Consider the following 15265-nt stretch of genomic DNA (forward strand, 5'->3'; position numbering starts at 1 on the left):
ATGTTAACAGTTTACACAGTTCAGCGGCTCTGATTCTATCCAGCAGCGGGTTGCAAGGTACACAAACAACTAACCACCGCAAACCGAAAAAGCAAGATACCATATATTTTAAAATTTATTCATGTAAGTAACAGAAGGGATATGAGATCAGCTGGGTTCAACTGTGGGATACTGTGAAAGAGAAATTTGGTAACAGGAATGCTAAATGTGTCTTCTGTGGGTTTTACAGCTGGGGAAACTGAGGCATAGAGTTGCCTGCAGTAAGTCCGTGGCAGAACCAGGAATTTAACCCCATTCTGACCCCCAGCCCTGTACAGCATTGCTTCACCTTGGTAACAACGTTTAGCTCAGTAGCTACATTGTGCAGATGCCCGTTCGACACGTCCCATGACCTGGCTGTGTGTGAAGATTCAGGTTTTACGGCTTCAACACAGCTTTGTAAAGAGCAGAGAGTTCTCCCAGCATGCAATAGTGCCTCCATTCAGATAATTCTCAGAAGCAAGTTAGCTGAACTTGGACACCCAGTGGAAGGAGAGGTGAACCACTGATGATTGACAGTGCATTCCCGCCCTGTTGAAACAGGCGGGCTTTCCCACACAGCTCCTGAATTTACAATCAAGGAGAAAGCAAGCAAGCCAGCTCCATGCATCAAGCAGCCAATCCAACATCACAAATCCACTGACTTTTGTTACATGACAATCCACTTCACAGAAGTTTCGCTAATTGCACCCTCTCCCATACCCCCAAAATACAAATGCAATGCTGGCAAAGATGGTCCGCTACTGAGCCTCTCTCCTTGATCCTTTACGGCAAACAGAGCGGAAGATGACCTCCCAGATCCTTGAGCTTGAAAACCAACTAGCTGATTTGGGGGGGAATTGTATTGCAAAGTAAGAGAGAATCTAGGAGTCAGCCCGAAGAGCTACATTCAGATTCTGTATCACAGCAGCAGCCTCTGGCTTGTGACTTATTATCTTGAGAAAGAAAAATCAAAAATCTTTGTATACAAAACAATCATTCTTCTGATGTAGTGAATTTAAGGCAAAGGTGATATAGGCCTCCTCCATATTGGATTTATTTGCTGACGGTGAAGGATTGAAGTCCGGTGATTGCTCTGCCAAGGATGAGAGCATGGATATCATGCGTGCCTGTGGAGTGAAGAGAAACGGGAACAAAGATCTCACTGGGTGATGTTTAGGATAACCGGAAGTCACCAATTTGCATGCGGTATGTCTCAGTTCCATGGAACTGCCTCTCCGGAGCTAGCAAGGACAGATTTTGGCTGCTTTGTTGCAGAGAGGATGGTTTGCATCATAACAACCGTGGGAGAATATGGATCCCTTTGTAAGGAAACAAACCCCAAACCTTTCCCCCCAGCAGCATGGCTTTTGTAGCACGAAACCCAGGAGACTAGAAAAGGTAAAACTGAAATCCAGTGAAAGAGGAACGAATACAAGGTCTTGGCTACATACAGAAGTTTAACTAGACTGGCATGGCTAAAACGGTTCCAGTGGTACAACCATTATCTGTGTGGACACAGTTGTACTGGTGCTACATACCAGTGAAGTTCCTGACATATGGGAAGGGGAATATACCATATAAGGCACCTTTATTCCCCTTCTATCATGTCCACACCAGTGGTTGTAGTCATGTAACTATATTGGTAAATGAAAGTCACCCCCTGCCCCCCCAACAAACACCATTATCTGGGGGTAAAACCTGTGTATAGACCAGGCGTAAATCATCAGATGCTACAGGGATGAGCATGTTCCAAGATTATCCATCAAACAGTGGCAGGGGTTGCTTCCCCCGGAAGGTGAAAAAAGACTATATTAGCGACGAGCGAAGCAAATCACTAACATGCAGCCACCTCTGGGGTGGAACATGGCAGCTGTTTCAGCAGCATACAGCAAGAACATCATATTCAGTTGGAGCTCTAAGCCTCAACGTGACACAGGGAGATTAGATTGGAGGGGAGGATGCCTCCTACTGAGGCCCACCCTGCTCCCTGAAGCACAGCACCCCTGAGCATCCTGCTTTCTATCCCTTACCTCCACTGTCCCGAAGGAGCTGGGAAATCCTAGGAACCTTCATGACATTTGATACAGAGGTGTATGGAGTGGGGGGGGGGAGATTTACCTTCATAGGTGTTCACAGCCTCCAGGTTCATGACATGTCGGATGACATGATATTCGTCGGCGATGCCGTTGCCCCCCAGCATGTCCCTGGCCTGGCGGGCAATATCCAGGGCTTTGCCGCAGGAGTTCCGCTTCAGCATGGAGATCATCTCGGGGGCAGCCCTGCAGCAACAGCAGCAATCAAGGGGACTAGGGTGGAAGGACGAGCTCCCCGGTAGAGCCAGGGTTTGTGCCATGTTGGCACCAGGCTTAGACCCAGCAGCCTCGTTTCATACTGGGGAGACCTAGCGGCTTGGTCAAAGGGGAACAGCCTGTTTTTCTCTAATCACGTGGTCTGGATCAGAACCAACGCTCCTAGAGGGGAATAGGACCCCCTTCCCCACCTGCATGAGCCAGGCAGTCCCCAAATTTGGGGCTGGATTGGAGCCATTGCCCCTTAGAAGGAAAAGGCCCTGTATGTCACACATACAAATTGGGGAATGACTGCCTAGGAAAGAGTACTGCGGAAAGGGATCTGGGGGTCACAGTGGATCATAAGCTAAATATGAGTCAACAGTGTAATCCTGTTGCAAAAAAAGCAAACAATTCTGGGCTGTATTAGCAGGAGTGTTGTAAGCAAGACACAAGAAGTAATTCTTCCACTCTACTCCGCACTGATTAGGCCTCAACTGGAGTATTGTGTCCAGTTCTGGGCGCCACATGTCAGGAAAGATGTGGACAAACTGGAGAGAGTCCAGAGAACAGCAACAAAAAATGATTAAAGGTCTAGAAAACATGACCTATGAGGGAAGATTGAAAAAAAAAATTGGGTTTGTTTAGTCTGGAGAAGAGAAGACTGAGAGGGGACATGAGAACAGTCTTCAAGTACATAAAAGGTTGTTACAAGGAGGCGGGAGAAGAATTGTTCTTCTTAATCTCTGTGGACAGGACAAGAAGCAATGGGCTTAAATTGCAGCAAGGGCGGTTTAGGTTGGACATTAGGAAAAACTTCCTAACTGTTAGGGCAGTTAAGCACTGGAATAAATTGCCTCGGGAGGTTGTGGAATCTCCATCATTGGGGATTTTTAAGAGCAGGTTGGACAAAACACCTGTCAGGGATGGTATAGATCAGGGACAACCAACCCGCGCCTGAGAAGGAGCCAGAATTGACCTATGTACGTTGCTGAAGAGCCACAGTAATACGTCAGCAGTCCCCCCGCCTGCCAGCAGCCCTGCTGATCAGTGCCTCCCCCTCCTTCCCCATGCCTCCTGCAGCATGCAGGAGGCTCTGGGAGGAGGGGGAGAAGTGAGGGCATGGCAGGCTCAGGGAAGGAGGCAGGAAGGAGAGGGGCCTTGGGTGAAGTAGGGGCAGGGCCTGTGGCAGAGCCAGGGGTTAAGCAGCGAGCACCCTCCCCCCCGGCACATTGGAAAGTCGGTGCTTGTAGCTTCAGCCCCAGAGCCGGTGTCTAGACAAGGAGCCGCATATTAACTTCTGAAGAGCCACATGAGGCTCCGGAGCCCCAGGTTGGCCACCCCTGGTCTAGAGAATACTGAGTCCTGCCTTGAGTGCAGGGGACTTCCAATTTTATGATTCTATGTCATTCCACAATGCCTTACGCCACCAGTCCCACCGCCCAGCCTGGGGCTGGATCAGAGCCTGTGTTCCCTGGAAGGATAAGACCCTGGATCCCATTCCCCACCCCTGAGCCAGCCAAACCCCTTCTAGCTTTGCAGTCTAACCCACAGAATAATATTTTTTAGTTAAGAAAGGCAGGTACATACTTGTCTTCATCCTTTAGCCTCCCCAGCTGCAGGCAAGCCTGTAAGCCAATGGTGATCTCGGTGAGCATATCAGCCAGCTTCTTCTGGACCAGCTGGTTCCTAGCCAGCGGCACCCCAAACTGGATCCTAGGGGTGGACAACTTAGTTAGGAGACTGAGGAGCAAAAGTCACTTAAAACTCCTGGGGCAGATCCGCCTCTGGTGACTGACTTTAACTGGCATGGAGTATTATACTAGGTGTATTAGGTAGAGCCTAAAGGCCCCATCCAAAATCCACATTGTGCTGGGTGCTCTCCTGATAAGCTCACGTGGTGGGAGGGGAAAACCAAGGCCCAGAGATAGGAAGGGACAGCAGAATCAGGGACAGAACCTAGGTGTCCAAGTCACAGTTCAGTGTCTTATGCACTACACCGTCCTTGCTTCTCATTTGACCTGATCTCTGCTCAGCGACAAAGAGTTCCATTGGACGCTCTACAACGGACAGTTCTTCTGAGAGCTAGAACGCTTCATATATACTGCATGTAATCGGCTGGCAGCACAACTGGACTGGAAAGAGCTAGTGAGCCCCATGAAAGCCCTTCACTGTTGGACTCCACCGTGTTCTCCCACAGCTAACCGCTGGCATTCACCCTGGTGGGTTAGGGAAGGGGGCTGGGAGTCAGGACTCTTGGGTCCCATTCCCAGCTCTGCTACTGATCCACTCTGCGACCTTGGTCAAGTCCCTTCACCTCTCTCCCTCAGTTTCCCCTCCTGTCAAGGACTCTCCCATGAGGTCTGAATGAATCAGTGCCTTTAAGAAGAGGCAGGCAGGGATCCCCCAAACCTACGTGGGGCTTCCACCCACCCCAGGCACAAAGAATTCTTCCCCCCGACCCCACATGCAGTCATTACCTGTCCAAGGCATACTGCCTAGCTGTCTCCAAGCAGAATTCAGCAGCGCCGAGCGCTCCCCAGGCAATGCCATACCTGGCATTGTTCAGACAGCCAAACGGACCCTGGCAGGACACGAGACAGAGCCTTGATCATTAACCTCCAGGCAACGTTGCCAAGGAAGAGCACATGACCTCTGCTCCCGCCAGCCCCCTGCATTAACAGGGCAACAGGATCCTGGCTTCGTGCCATTGTCTCTCTCTGCCCAGAAGGATTTGGGGACCACATTTCTAAGCACAAGTTCATTGGCATTCATCAAAACTGACCACAGGAACGGCTCATCTCTCCAACGGAACGCCCCTGGACAGTGGGGGCTGTTTTATACAGCGATCACTCACCCCCTGAGGAAATGCAGTTGTCTCTGGAGTGGAGAACAGCAGCTACTTATCCAGGGATCACTTGGCCCTGTGCTGAAATGCAGCTGCTTCTGGGGTTGGGGCGGGGCACAGCAGCTGTTTTCATCAACCACACAGCAACCATACCCAAGACAGGAAGCAAAGAAGAATCCAGCAGTCGATTGCTTCCTATGGTTTGGGAAGCTGAAGGCAATTGCCAAGGTGAGGATCAGGCCAGGACACCTGGATTAACATCCCTTGGTTTAAAGGCCATTCCCCTGCAGCACAGTGCCCCCTAGCACCGCACTGGAATCAGCACTGGCTCTATGGGGAAAGCATCCGCTGCTGGCCCACCTCCCCACGGCAGCTGGAGTCTCTCCTCCTAGCAGTGTCCCCAGCCAACCCTGCTTAGGCTGTGAGATCATGGGGAACCGAAGAATCGGCTGGTGGGAAAGAGAGGCTGGACTTACCGCAAGCCCGGAGACATGTGGCAGCAGGTTCTCCTCCGGCACCTCCACATCCTCCATCAGGATCATGCCGGTGGTGGAGGCCCGCAGGGAGAACTTGCCCTCGATCCTGGGTGTCGACAGGCCCTTCATCCCCCTCTCCAGAAGGAAGCCCCGGATTCTCCCGTCCTCACACACAGCCCACACCACGCAGAGATCCGCCAGTGGGGAGTTGGTGATCCTGGGAGGAGGCGATGTGAGACCCCGCTCATTTCGGAGCCTCCCAGAGCTCCCTCCTCAAAGGAGGCAGGATGGTACCAACCAGACAGGGAAAACGAGCTAGAGGGGAGATGTGAAACGCTCCAGCAACTCAGTAACGGAGCCGGGGATAGAACCCAGGAGTCCTGGCTCCCTGCTCTAACCACTGGACCCCACTCCCACCCTAGAGCTTGGGATAGAACCCAGGAGTCCTGGAGAGGCCCAGGATTGGCTGAGCCATGGGGAGCAACAAGGCAGGGCCAAGGTTATCGGGGTACAGCAGTTGTCTGGGAAGAGGGGGCTTGCCCAGCTCTGGGGCCCCAGAGGATCTGGTCTCAGGACAGGGTTTCAGTGAGACCAAGGGCCTGGAGCGTGGGTGGCTGCTGAGAGCCGAGGGCAGGGCTAGCGGCCGGGCTGCCGGGGCCTGGCTCTGTCTCTGTCTCACCAGGTCTTGGAGCCGTTGAGCGTGTAGGTCTTGCTGGCCGGGTGGTAGCGAGCCCTTGTCTCCATGCCCCCGGGGTCGCTGCCGTGGTTGGGCTCAGTCAGCCCAAAGCAGCCCAGCAGCTCCCCTGTGGCTGAGGACAGGAAGCCAGTGGGCTTGGGCTTGAGCCGCTGCCCCAACCCTCCCCCCAGGTCCTGCCCCCCCCAAGGTCCTGCCGCCTCCCCCACCTCCCATCCCCGAGACACCCTCCCCCACGGCCCAGGTCCTGCACCGACCCCTCCCTCCACCAATTCCCACCTCTCTTGTGACCCTCCCACCAGGTTCCTGCACCGCCTCTCCCCCATCAATTCCCACCCCCCATCTCATCCCTGCCCCAGCTCCTGCACTGCCCCTCAACCACCAGGCAGTGCCCGTCCCCCCGCCCATCTGCTGCCCCCAAGCACTTTTCTCCCAGGTTCCCCCCAGCTCCCAAGCCCCTACTCACCCCAATGCCCTCCCCCTGCCCACCCCACTGAAGGCCCCTCTCCCTCCCCCAATTCTGCCCCCAACACCCTCCCCATGGGTCCTGCCCCTCCAACCTAGTTCCCACCCTCCAGACAATACCCAATCCCACAGTTGCCACCCCTCCCGCCATGGCTCTCACGTCACCCAGGCCCAATACCTGCCCTGCCCCCGACTTCTGCATCCTCCCTCCCCCGACATTCTCCTCATGGCTCCTTCGCCACCAGTGGCCACCCCCCACTCCCTGTATGCCTGCCCCCACAGACCTTCCCCACCCTGTGCTCCCTCCCAGCAGCCCGCCTCAGGGGGGCAGGGGGCAGTTCCTTCCCCCTCCCGCCAACCCCCACTCCTTCCAGGTTATCCCAGCAGAGAGCATTGTGGGAAAGAACCATCCCAGCATCCTCCCTGCTCTGCCAGCTGGCCAGACAGCCGGGGCCTGGCTACAGGGGACGTCTACCAGCTCCGGAGCCAGCAGCCTCCCGGGTGGATCCACGCTCCCCGCTCCTAGCCAGGGAGAGCCCCCACCCGCGCCTCTCGCTCACCCAGACGGGGCAGGTATTTCTGCTTCTGCTGCTCCGTGCCGTAGGCGTTGATGGGGTGCATCACCAGGGACGACTGGACGCTCAGGACTGAACGGTAGCTGCTGTCCACTCGCTCGATCTCCCGAGCCAGCAGCCCGTAGGCCACATACGTGGTTCCGGCACAGCCATAACCTGAGATGGGCAGAGAATGTGGACAGGACACACATCAGCAGCAGCACGGGTCCGAACCCCGCCCTGGGTCGGTCAAGACAAGAACCCCCTCCCCACCTGAGGACAGCTGGGGAACGGCTCCCCTCAGCACCTGCTACCTCATGTGCCAAGGACTGATGGGGGCCATTCAGGCAGAGTGGATGGAGGAGCTCAGAAGGGCTGAGACATGCCAGTAGGGGGCATCGTGTGCACTGGGGATAGTCCATGGGCACCTGCCGCCTTCCCAAACGGAGCCACAGGGCCTGCATCGCCCGGGCACAAAGCCACAGGGTTTGAGATGCCACAGCAGCCACTGGAAAATTGGTCCCTAGATACCGGGGGGCCCAATTCAGCACAGCCGTGTGACCCCTTTTTGCCACCCAGGCTGGTGTAAAAGGGCCTTGGGACTGGTGTAACCCCTCCCCCTCACAGGACAGGAGCTGTTGTACCCCCCTCAGCCACAGGGGGCATCCCAGGTGGGGCAGAGGTGGGCATGGCCAAGGCAGGAGGCGGCATGACTGGGGTGAACGTGAAGGCAAGGAGGGGCATGTCAAAGGGGGGCCGTGGCCATTACACGGTCCCAGGTGAGCACAGGTCAGATCAGCTCTCAGGACTGTCCATAGGGGTATCCAGCGTGCTTCAGGAGAGCTCTCAGGGGCTTCACCACCCATGGTGCCCATCCGTCAGCTGCTGCTGCTCTCGCCCACCATCCCTCTGCCCCGTGTCAGCTGGTGAGATCCCTCCCCGTGGCGTGCCAGCCCCTCCCTCCATGGGACGCACTGTCCTCGAACTGAGATCCACTCCACGTCCCGGCCAGTGACCCTCCCAGCCATGGCCGGAGGGGAATCCCTCCTGGATCCAGCTCACCTTTGATGGTGGAGCCCAGGATTCCCAGCTCCCCCAGCTCCGACACGATGTCCCGGTGAAAGACTGGAAAGAGGAGACACCAAAGTGTGTCTGTGAGTGCAAAAGGCAGAGTCACTGCCCTCTGCCTCCTCCCCCGGACACGGGGATCCCCAAACCAGATCAGGACTGGAGCTCCAGCCATGCAGCCCACTTGGCTCTCCCCGACAGCAATGCACGATCTCTGCAGCCCCACCAGCGGGTTTAATCTGCAGTTCCCTCCCCCAAATGCCTTTAATTCAGGCATCCACCAGGCCCTGAAGGAGGCTACAGACATACAGGCACGTTCCGATCTCAGTGAGCCCTGGGTAAATCTGGAGTCACTCCCTGACTACAATGGGGTCAGGGCCGGATTCTGATCTCGGAGCCCCTGGGGCCAATTCCAGAGTCACCCACTGAATTTAAAAGAGGAAGCTGGAAGAACAGCGGGCGGCATCTGGGTCTGTAAATCACCCCCAAGCACCTCTGGTTTGCATGCAGCCATGGCACGTGGATCTCTGGGACGGGCGGGTCTGGGCAACGCTGCCGCAGACTGGACGCAATCGGACAGCTCCCGGTGCTAGCGGCTGCAGTCAGCATCTAAACCCGAAAGAGCTACTGGGGGCTCCGGGGACAGAGACATGGGTTTTTGGAACAGTCACGGGTTCTATCCCTGGTGCTGGCTTCAGGCACCTTCATTCCGGTTGGCCATGACAATTCGTGGCATCAACTTCTCCTGGCAGTAGGTGCGGAAGGAATCCCGGATCATGAGCTCCTCCTGGGTTAGCTGCCTCTCCAGCTGCAGGGGATCTCGCCAGTCAAACTGGGCTCCCGGGGCTGGAGGAAGACAGTCAGAGCTAGATGCACACCTCACAGCTTCAGCGCCAACCCCTACCCCTACCCACGCAGGGAGAGGGGAAATGACAAGCCAGGTACCTCGTCTTCTCAACCCAACCTCCCTCGGGCTGGAGGCAGATCACAAAGGGGAACATTAATCCCAAAAGTAAAGCGTGAGGGTATTGGCTGCGGGGTGGGGGGCCCAGGGCTGGAATAGCAGGGGCGGCGGGTCAGAATTGAGGGGCATGGGATGGAAGCCATTCATTAAAGCCGATTCCTGCCCAGCCTTTACTGGAATCAAATTAGTAATTAATAATAGACCTAGTTCAGGCCAATGCTTTAAACCCCTGATTTACAGACACTGGGAACCCCTTGTTGTAAAAAACCCCAAGCGCTGCCTTCTGGCTGTTTCACTTTCTGCTACTGATGGATTCGTAGAGGCACTCCGACCCTGTTCTCTTCAGTTTCTCCAGCTGTCCAAGGGTCAAAAAGTCATTTCCAATGGGAGCTGGAGGGCGGGCAGTTACCTTTCCGGGGCTTCTCTTGGGCCTTCGTTTCTTTTTCTGGAAAAGCAGAGAAGAAGCCGGGCAGGTGGGTTATTTTATCCCTGCTCTGCTGAGGACGCAAAGCAGGAATCACTGGATCAGATCTCTACCCTGTGCCACGCTGAAGGGACCCCTTCTGGGCATCCCATTACCCGTGCCAGCTTCTTAGCCCTGCGGAGCTAAAAAGCCAGGGATACGGAGGTGGGGCTGTGACAGACTCAGACCCTCCGTGGTTGGGGGACTTGTGACACCAGTGGGTCCATGGTGATGGAGGCCTGTACTTCCCCCATAGCTCCAGCCCTCCACCCCCACCCCCCCCTTTAAAAAAAACCCCAACATTTAGGGGGGCTGGCTTGGGGGGTGTTGGGAGGGGCCGCACCTGCTCCTACTCACCCTTCTGTGCCGCTATGGTGCCCTGGAGCCGGCTGGCGCCTATCCCTGCCGCACAGCAGCGGCTCCGTTTTAGCAGCCTGGTCGTGGTGAGTCTCAGAGCCATCTGGGGTTGCTGCTCGTCGGGAAGGGGAACGAGAGAGAGGCTGCTTGGGGGCGACCGCCAGACTCACTGATAAATCACTCTCACGATGCAGGGCGTAGACAGGCCCCGCTGATCTTGTAAGCCTGTTTCCCCGATGTGTCCCCTGGATGTTGTTCTGTCTACATGACAAGGCAGGGCAGCGTTTTAATGACACTAGGGAAGCTGTATTGCAGCCGGGGCCCTCCCATGGGTTCTGCTGTGTAGACAAGACCCACAGCACCCTTTGTTGTTTGCAAAGGGGCAGGAATTGCCCAGACACACAGTCCACACTGGATCTCTGAGCCAAGCCCCACCTCTGGGTGGGGAGTGGGGTCTAGTAGTTAGAGCAGGGGGCTGGAAGCCAGGATTCCTGGGTTCTCTCCCGAGCTCCCGGTGGAGGGGGGAGGAAGGCAAGCGCAGCTGGGAGCCAGGACTCCTGGGTTCTATTCTTGGCTCTGAGTCTCCTCCCAGTGCAGCTCCCCACGGATTCGGGAGGGCTCTGCTAACGGACCCAACTCCAGGATCGGGGCCTTCGTTAGGTTACAAGCCCCGGTGGTTCAAAACCTTTATAAACCCGCCTTCCCGCGGCGGCACAAACCCCTGTGCATTAACCCCCTGGCTGCCAGCCCCCAGCCCCTTTGCTTTAGCTGCCGGGGGAGGGGAGAGGGCCAGGCATCGCCCAGCTGCGGGAGCCCGACCGAGCCCAAGGCACCACGGGGGCCTCTGCAACTGGGCCCCGGGAGCGGAGCTGAGCAACCCCCCCCCACGGAGAGCCCCCCCTAGGCCTGCCGCTCCCCCAAGCTACCCCGAGCAAAGAGACCGACCCCCACCCCCAGCACAGAGCGACTCACCTGGGGGAGGTTCTGAAACTGACCCGGGGGCAACACGGGAGACCCTGGGGTGACGTCAGCAGGAATGGGGGCGGGGCGGCATTTTGAGTGTGGCGGAAGAGAGAGAGATTAACTGCTTGCTGTCCCTCTGGCTCAGCAGCGAGGCCGCAGCGGGGGGGGGGGGGGGGGATGCCACATGCCGGTACCGCGGTGCGGGCACATATTGCCTGTAACAGACCGCATCATGCGAGCTTGCACGTGGCTGCACGGGACACGCCAGTGGACGCTGCATGCAACCCCTGTGTGGCGGCCACTTCACCTTGCAGCTACGCGTGGGTGAATCATCTGTCTGGGTGTGCAAACGCTGCAAGCATGCAACCTCACGGCGCATGCAACGCTCACGCGCGGCATTTGCAGACACGCAGGGGGAGAAATCATGCATGCCTGCAGCAGGCGCATGCCGGCCCCCTCCGCCTGCAGCAGCCGCGCACTTGTGAAAGCGGCGTGCAACCCCTGGGTGCCTGCAGCGTTTGCATGCAGAATCTGCAAACACGGGGAGGAGGAGATTGTGCATGCATGCAACAGGCGCTCGCCGGCCGCCCCTGCCAGCCGTAACCGCCTGCTTGCAAAGGCCGCTTGCCACTATAAGAGGCACACTGCGTTTGTTTGCAATATCTGCATGCATGCAGCATCTCCTGGCTGCTAACTGCTCCTGCAAACGCTGGATCCTTCTCTGCCTGCAGCTGGGCTGCCCCGGGGGTGAAGAGATTTGGGGGTTAAAAAAACCGGTGAGAGAAATTATCAAAGGGGAGGAGGGACGAGAAAGGGAGCGCACCCCGCCTTTCACCGGGGGGGGGGCGTGGTTGACAAGCCTCCGTCCGTGATTGGCCACCGAGAGGGGGCGTGCGAAGGATCTTGAGCAACGCAGCCGGGGGGGGGGGAGCCCGTGGTGCAGAAACAGCCCCGCCCCCGCTGTCAACGTGGGCCGCACACAGATAAAGTGCATGGGGGGGGATATCAATATTAAATGTCCCCCCAAACTCCGCCCCCCAGAGCAGGTGGGGGCTGTGATTGGGTGAATAAGCAGACCCCCCCCAACCCCTGCAGTCAGGGCGGGTTAAGACAGCTTCGGAAATGGGACCCCACTTCCCTCAGTGGGGGCGGGGGTGTGACATTGGTAAAGTGTGGGGGGGGAATGCCTGGCAACCCAAACCAGCCGGTCCCTTCCAGCCAGAGTGCCCCCCCCGCAGCTGGTCCCTTCCAACTAGAGCTCCCCCCCCCAGCCGGTCCCTTCCAGCCAGAGCGCCCCCCGCCCAGCCCCAGCTGCAGATTCTAGCCCGGGGCATCTGGCCCACTGGATCCCTGCATCAAATGGGTGGGGGCCCATTGATGCTTTTCTCTCTCTCTCTCTCTCTCTGATACACACTCACACAGAGCCTGCCCCCCCCCCCCCGGCGAGCCTGGACACCCCAGTCTGTGAAATGCAGTTGTCAGGACGCAGGCATGGGCTAGGTGCGGCCAGCAGAGGGCCCCACTGGCCATGGATTGTGGGCCCTCCCCCCAGCAAACACCTTGAGATCCCTGTGCTCCATGGGCCGGGGGTGGGAGCAAAATAGGAGAAAGGAGTCGGGAGGGGTTTGTGGTGCCCCTCACTCCCAAGCCGCAGCCCCCTGCTGTCCCAGCCCTGAGCTCCCCCCACCGCAGACAGCTGTGACAATGCACCTTGAGGAAGGGGCCTGGGAGTTAGCTCTCCCCCTGGGTTCTATTCCCAGTTCCAGGAGGGGAGAGGGGTCTAGTGATTACACCCCGGGGGCTGGGAGTCCTGGACTCCTGGGTTCTGCTACCACCTTTGCCACTGACTCACTGGGTGACCTTGGGCAAATGACTTTCCCCACTCTGTGCCTCAGTTTCCCCAGGGAGATGACACCAATCCCTCTCCTGGGAGCGCAGGGAAGGCATTTGGCAGTGGAAGCCCTGAGTGGGAGGGGAGCGGCCCTGGGTCTCCACCCCCGAGTGCAGAGGTAAGAAGGGGTTTCTCAGAAAAACCCTTGAGGTTGTAATGTGGAAAGAGCGCAACAGGCCCCACTTCCCCAAATTGCTGCAGGAGGATGGGCAGACGACGCAAACAGCTCGATAAGGGAGGTGAAAAGGTCCCTGTGACATGATGCCACCAGCCTGGGCGGTCACAGGCCGGGCAGGTCGTGCCCTAAACCACCCCAACTCTCTCCTTGTTTATTTACTATCTGTGAAATGGGCACATCTGCAACCAGCCCCATTGTACCAGGCTCTGCACAGACCGCAAGCAAGATTAGGGCCCCATTGTGCCAGATGCTGCCAGACCCTGACCGAGATCGGGGCCCCCTTGTGCCAGGCATTGCACAGACACAGAATGAGCCACAGTCCTTGCCCCAAAGAGCTTACAAACTAAATATACAGAAGGTGGGAGGGGAAACTGAGGCACCAATGAGGGAAAGGGCCTTGCTCAGAGTCAGGAAGCACATCGGGGGCAGAGCTGGGAATAGAACCCAGGGGTCCCAGTCTCGGCTGAAGCCCTAGTCACTAAGCCAAACTGCCACCCTGCCAATCTTCCCACCCACTTTTTAAAAGACCCTTTACCTCTTTCTTGCACAGAATTTCTAAACCCAGCAGAATCCAGTTCGCCTGCTCAGAGGCCCATGCGCAGGGTCGCTCCTTCCGTCAAAGAGGGGGGCTTAAAGAGGGGGGGCTTTAAGAGGGGGGTCCAGCTGAGCTCTAATGCAGAGAGGTACAGGGAGGCGGGAGCTGCATGCAGTGGAGAAGGCTCTTGATCCCAGAGGGCAGAGCTGCATTAATGTCCAGGGGCTCTAGACCTGTGTTGAGGGCCTAGCTCCCAGTGTCACCATGAGGCTCAGAGAGGGATGTGTAACTGACACAGAGATGCTGCCTGAGTCAGATAAGAGCCTAAGCCCATTGCTCCCAGCAGGGGGAGCTGCCCTGTAGCAACTCAGTGAGGTGTTGACTGAGCCCCACAGCTCTGGTGGCCCTGTGTGGGGCAGGAGGGGGAGAGCCAAGGGATCATCTCCCAAGCAGAGACAGCCTGGCTGCGTTGGGAAGTCTGGGGGACCCCACTGCTACCACCAATGTCTCTCTGGGAGTGGAGGTGGGGACAGTGGGGGTGAGGTCAGAGGGGAGCTGGGTCCTTATGGGGCATGGGGAGATCTGTCGGGGGGCTGTATGGGAGGAGCTCTCCCTGCCACACACCACCCTCACTCTGCGGGCATCCAGAAGGCAAAAGGCCACAGGCAGGGCCAGCCCCAAGGGCTGGGCACGGGCTGCCTGCCGCATGGTCTGTGCCTGGCAGGGATCATGCCCTGGGCGGGGGTGGGGCTGTCACATGGCTCATTGTGGCAGCAGGGACATGGGCCAGAGGAGCCACAACGGGCCGAATTTGGGGAACGAATCACTTCCCCTTTTCTACCCGCTTGACCTCTGGCAGGGCCTGTGTGTGCAGGGGGCACAGTTCTGCCAGTGCCCCTCACTCCCGACCCGCAGCCCCCTGCTATCCCACCCTGGGCTCCCCCCAGCTCTGCCAGTGGCCCTCAGTCCCAATATGCAGCCCCCTGCTCTGGGAGAGCAGGGGGACTGGGAGTCAGGACTCCTGGGTTCTATTCCTGGCTCTGCCCTGACTCGCTGGGAGAGTTCTGGTTCAGTTTCCCGCTCTGCCTCGTGGGGATAAGGATCTCGGCCCTTTCCCCAGCATGGGGTCGGGGAGGGGGGGTGTGAGGCTGGTCCTTGCGGGCCGCCTAGTGCTCAGAGAGCCTGGTAGGGCTCTGATCTCACAGCTCTGCCCCCTCTTCCCCAGCACTAATCAGGGCTCACACATGGCCTGGTGCAACAGGAGCTGCAGATTAGGGCCCAGCAGCCCCTAACTGCCATCAGCCGCAGAAGCTGGGGGAGCTGGTGGGGGGGTCGGAGCAGCTAATGTGGGGGACGGACACCTGATCCCAGCTCTCCACCTCTGTGCAGCCATCGCCCTGGGGCTGGGATCCCCCCCCACACACGGACCTTTTGGGAGGCTGCAGGCTCCGTGGCCTGGTCTTGGGGGCGGGGCTGAGGCCTGGCGAGCTCGTCTCACGC

The 15265-nt window shown here is 57.7% G+C and overlaps 1 protein-coding gene across 2 annotated transcripts; it reads right to left on the reverse strand.

Annotated features, from left to right (window-relative positions):
- Positions 1 to 102: 102 nt before the first annotated feature.
- Positions 103 to 14123, reverse strand: GCDH (glutaryl-CoA dehydrogenase). Of its 2 annotated transcripts, none has more exons than XM_073319178.2 (12): positions 13766 to 14123; positions 10199 to 10459; positions 9788 to 9823; positions 9117 to 9260; positions 8409 to 8471; positions 7353 to 7523; positions 6313 to 6442; positions 5634 to 5850; positions 4790 to 4893; positions 3900 to 4025; positions 2140 to 2300; positions 103 to 1148 (listed from the first exon to the last, which is right to left on the reverse strand). In XM_073319178.2, the coding sequence occupies exons 2-12, from the start codon at positions 10299 to 10301 to the stop codon at positions 1075 to 1077; spliced, it is 1329 nt and encodes a 442-aa protein (XP_073175279.2). In that variant the 5' UTR covers positions 10302 to 10459; positions 13766 to 14123; the 3' UTR covers positions 103 to 1074. The 2 variants fall into 2 exon arrangements, with proteins under 2 accessions (XP_073175279.2, XP_073175277.2); XM_073319176.2 differs by lacking the exon at positions 13766 to 14123 and adding an exon at positions 11171 to 11304.
- Between the last annotated feature and the right edge of the window lie 1142 nt (positions 14124 to 15265).

Source organism: Lepidochelys kempii, chromosome 20 (genome assembly GCF_965140285.1).
Source record: "Lepidochelys kempii isolate rLepKem1 chromosome 20, rLepKem1.hap1, whole genome shotgun sequence".
Taxonomy (NCBI): domain Eukaryota; kingdom Metazoa; phylum Chordata; order Testudines; family Cheloniidae; genus Lepidochelys; species Lepidochelys kempii.

Excerpts from the sequence above, each read along its gene's own strand:
- GCDH (XM_073319178.2), bottom strand. The coding sequence starts at position 10,301 with ATGGCTCTGAGACTCACCACGACCAGGCTGCTAAAACGGAGCCGCTGC. Across the intron at positions 6,443-7,352 it reads GAAATACCTGCCCCGTCTGG|CCACAGGGGAGCTGCTGGGC; the intron begins GTGAGCGAGAGG and ends TCCTGTCCTCAG. Across the intron at positions 1,149-2,139 it reads GGCTGTGAACACCTATGAAG|GCACGCATGATATCCATGCT; the intron begins GTAAATCTCCCC and ends TTCACTCCACAG.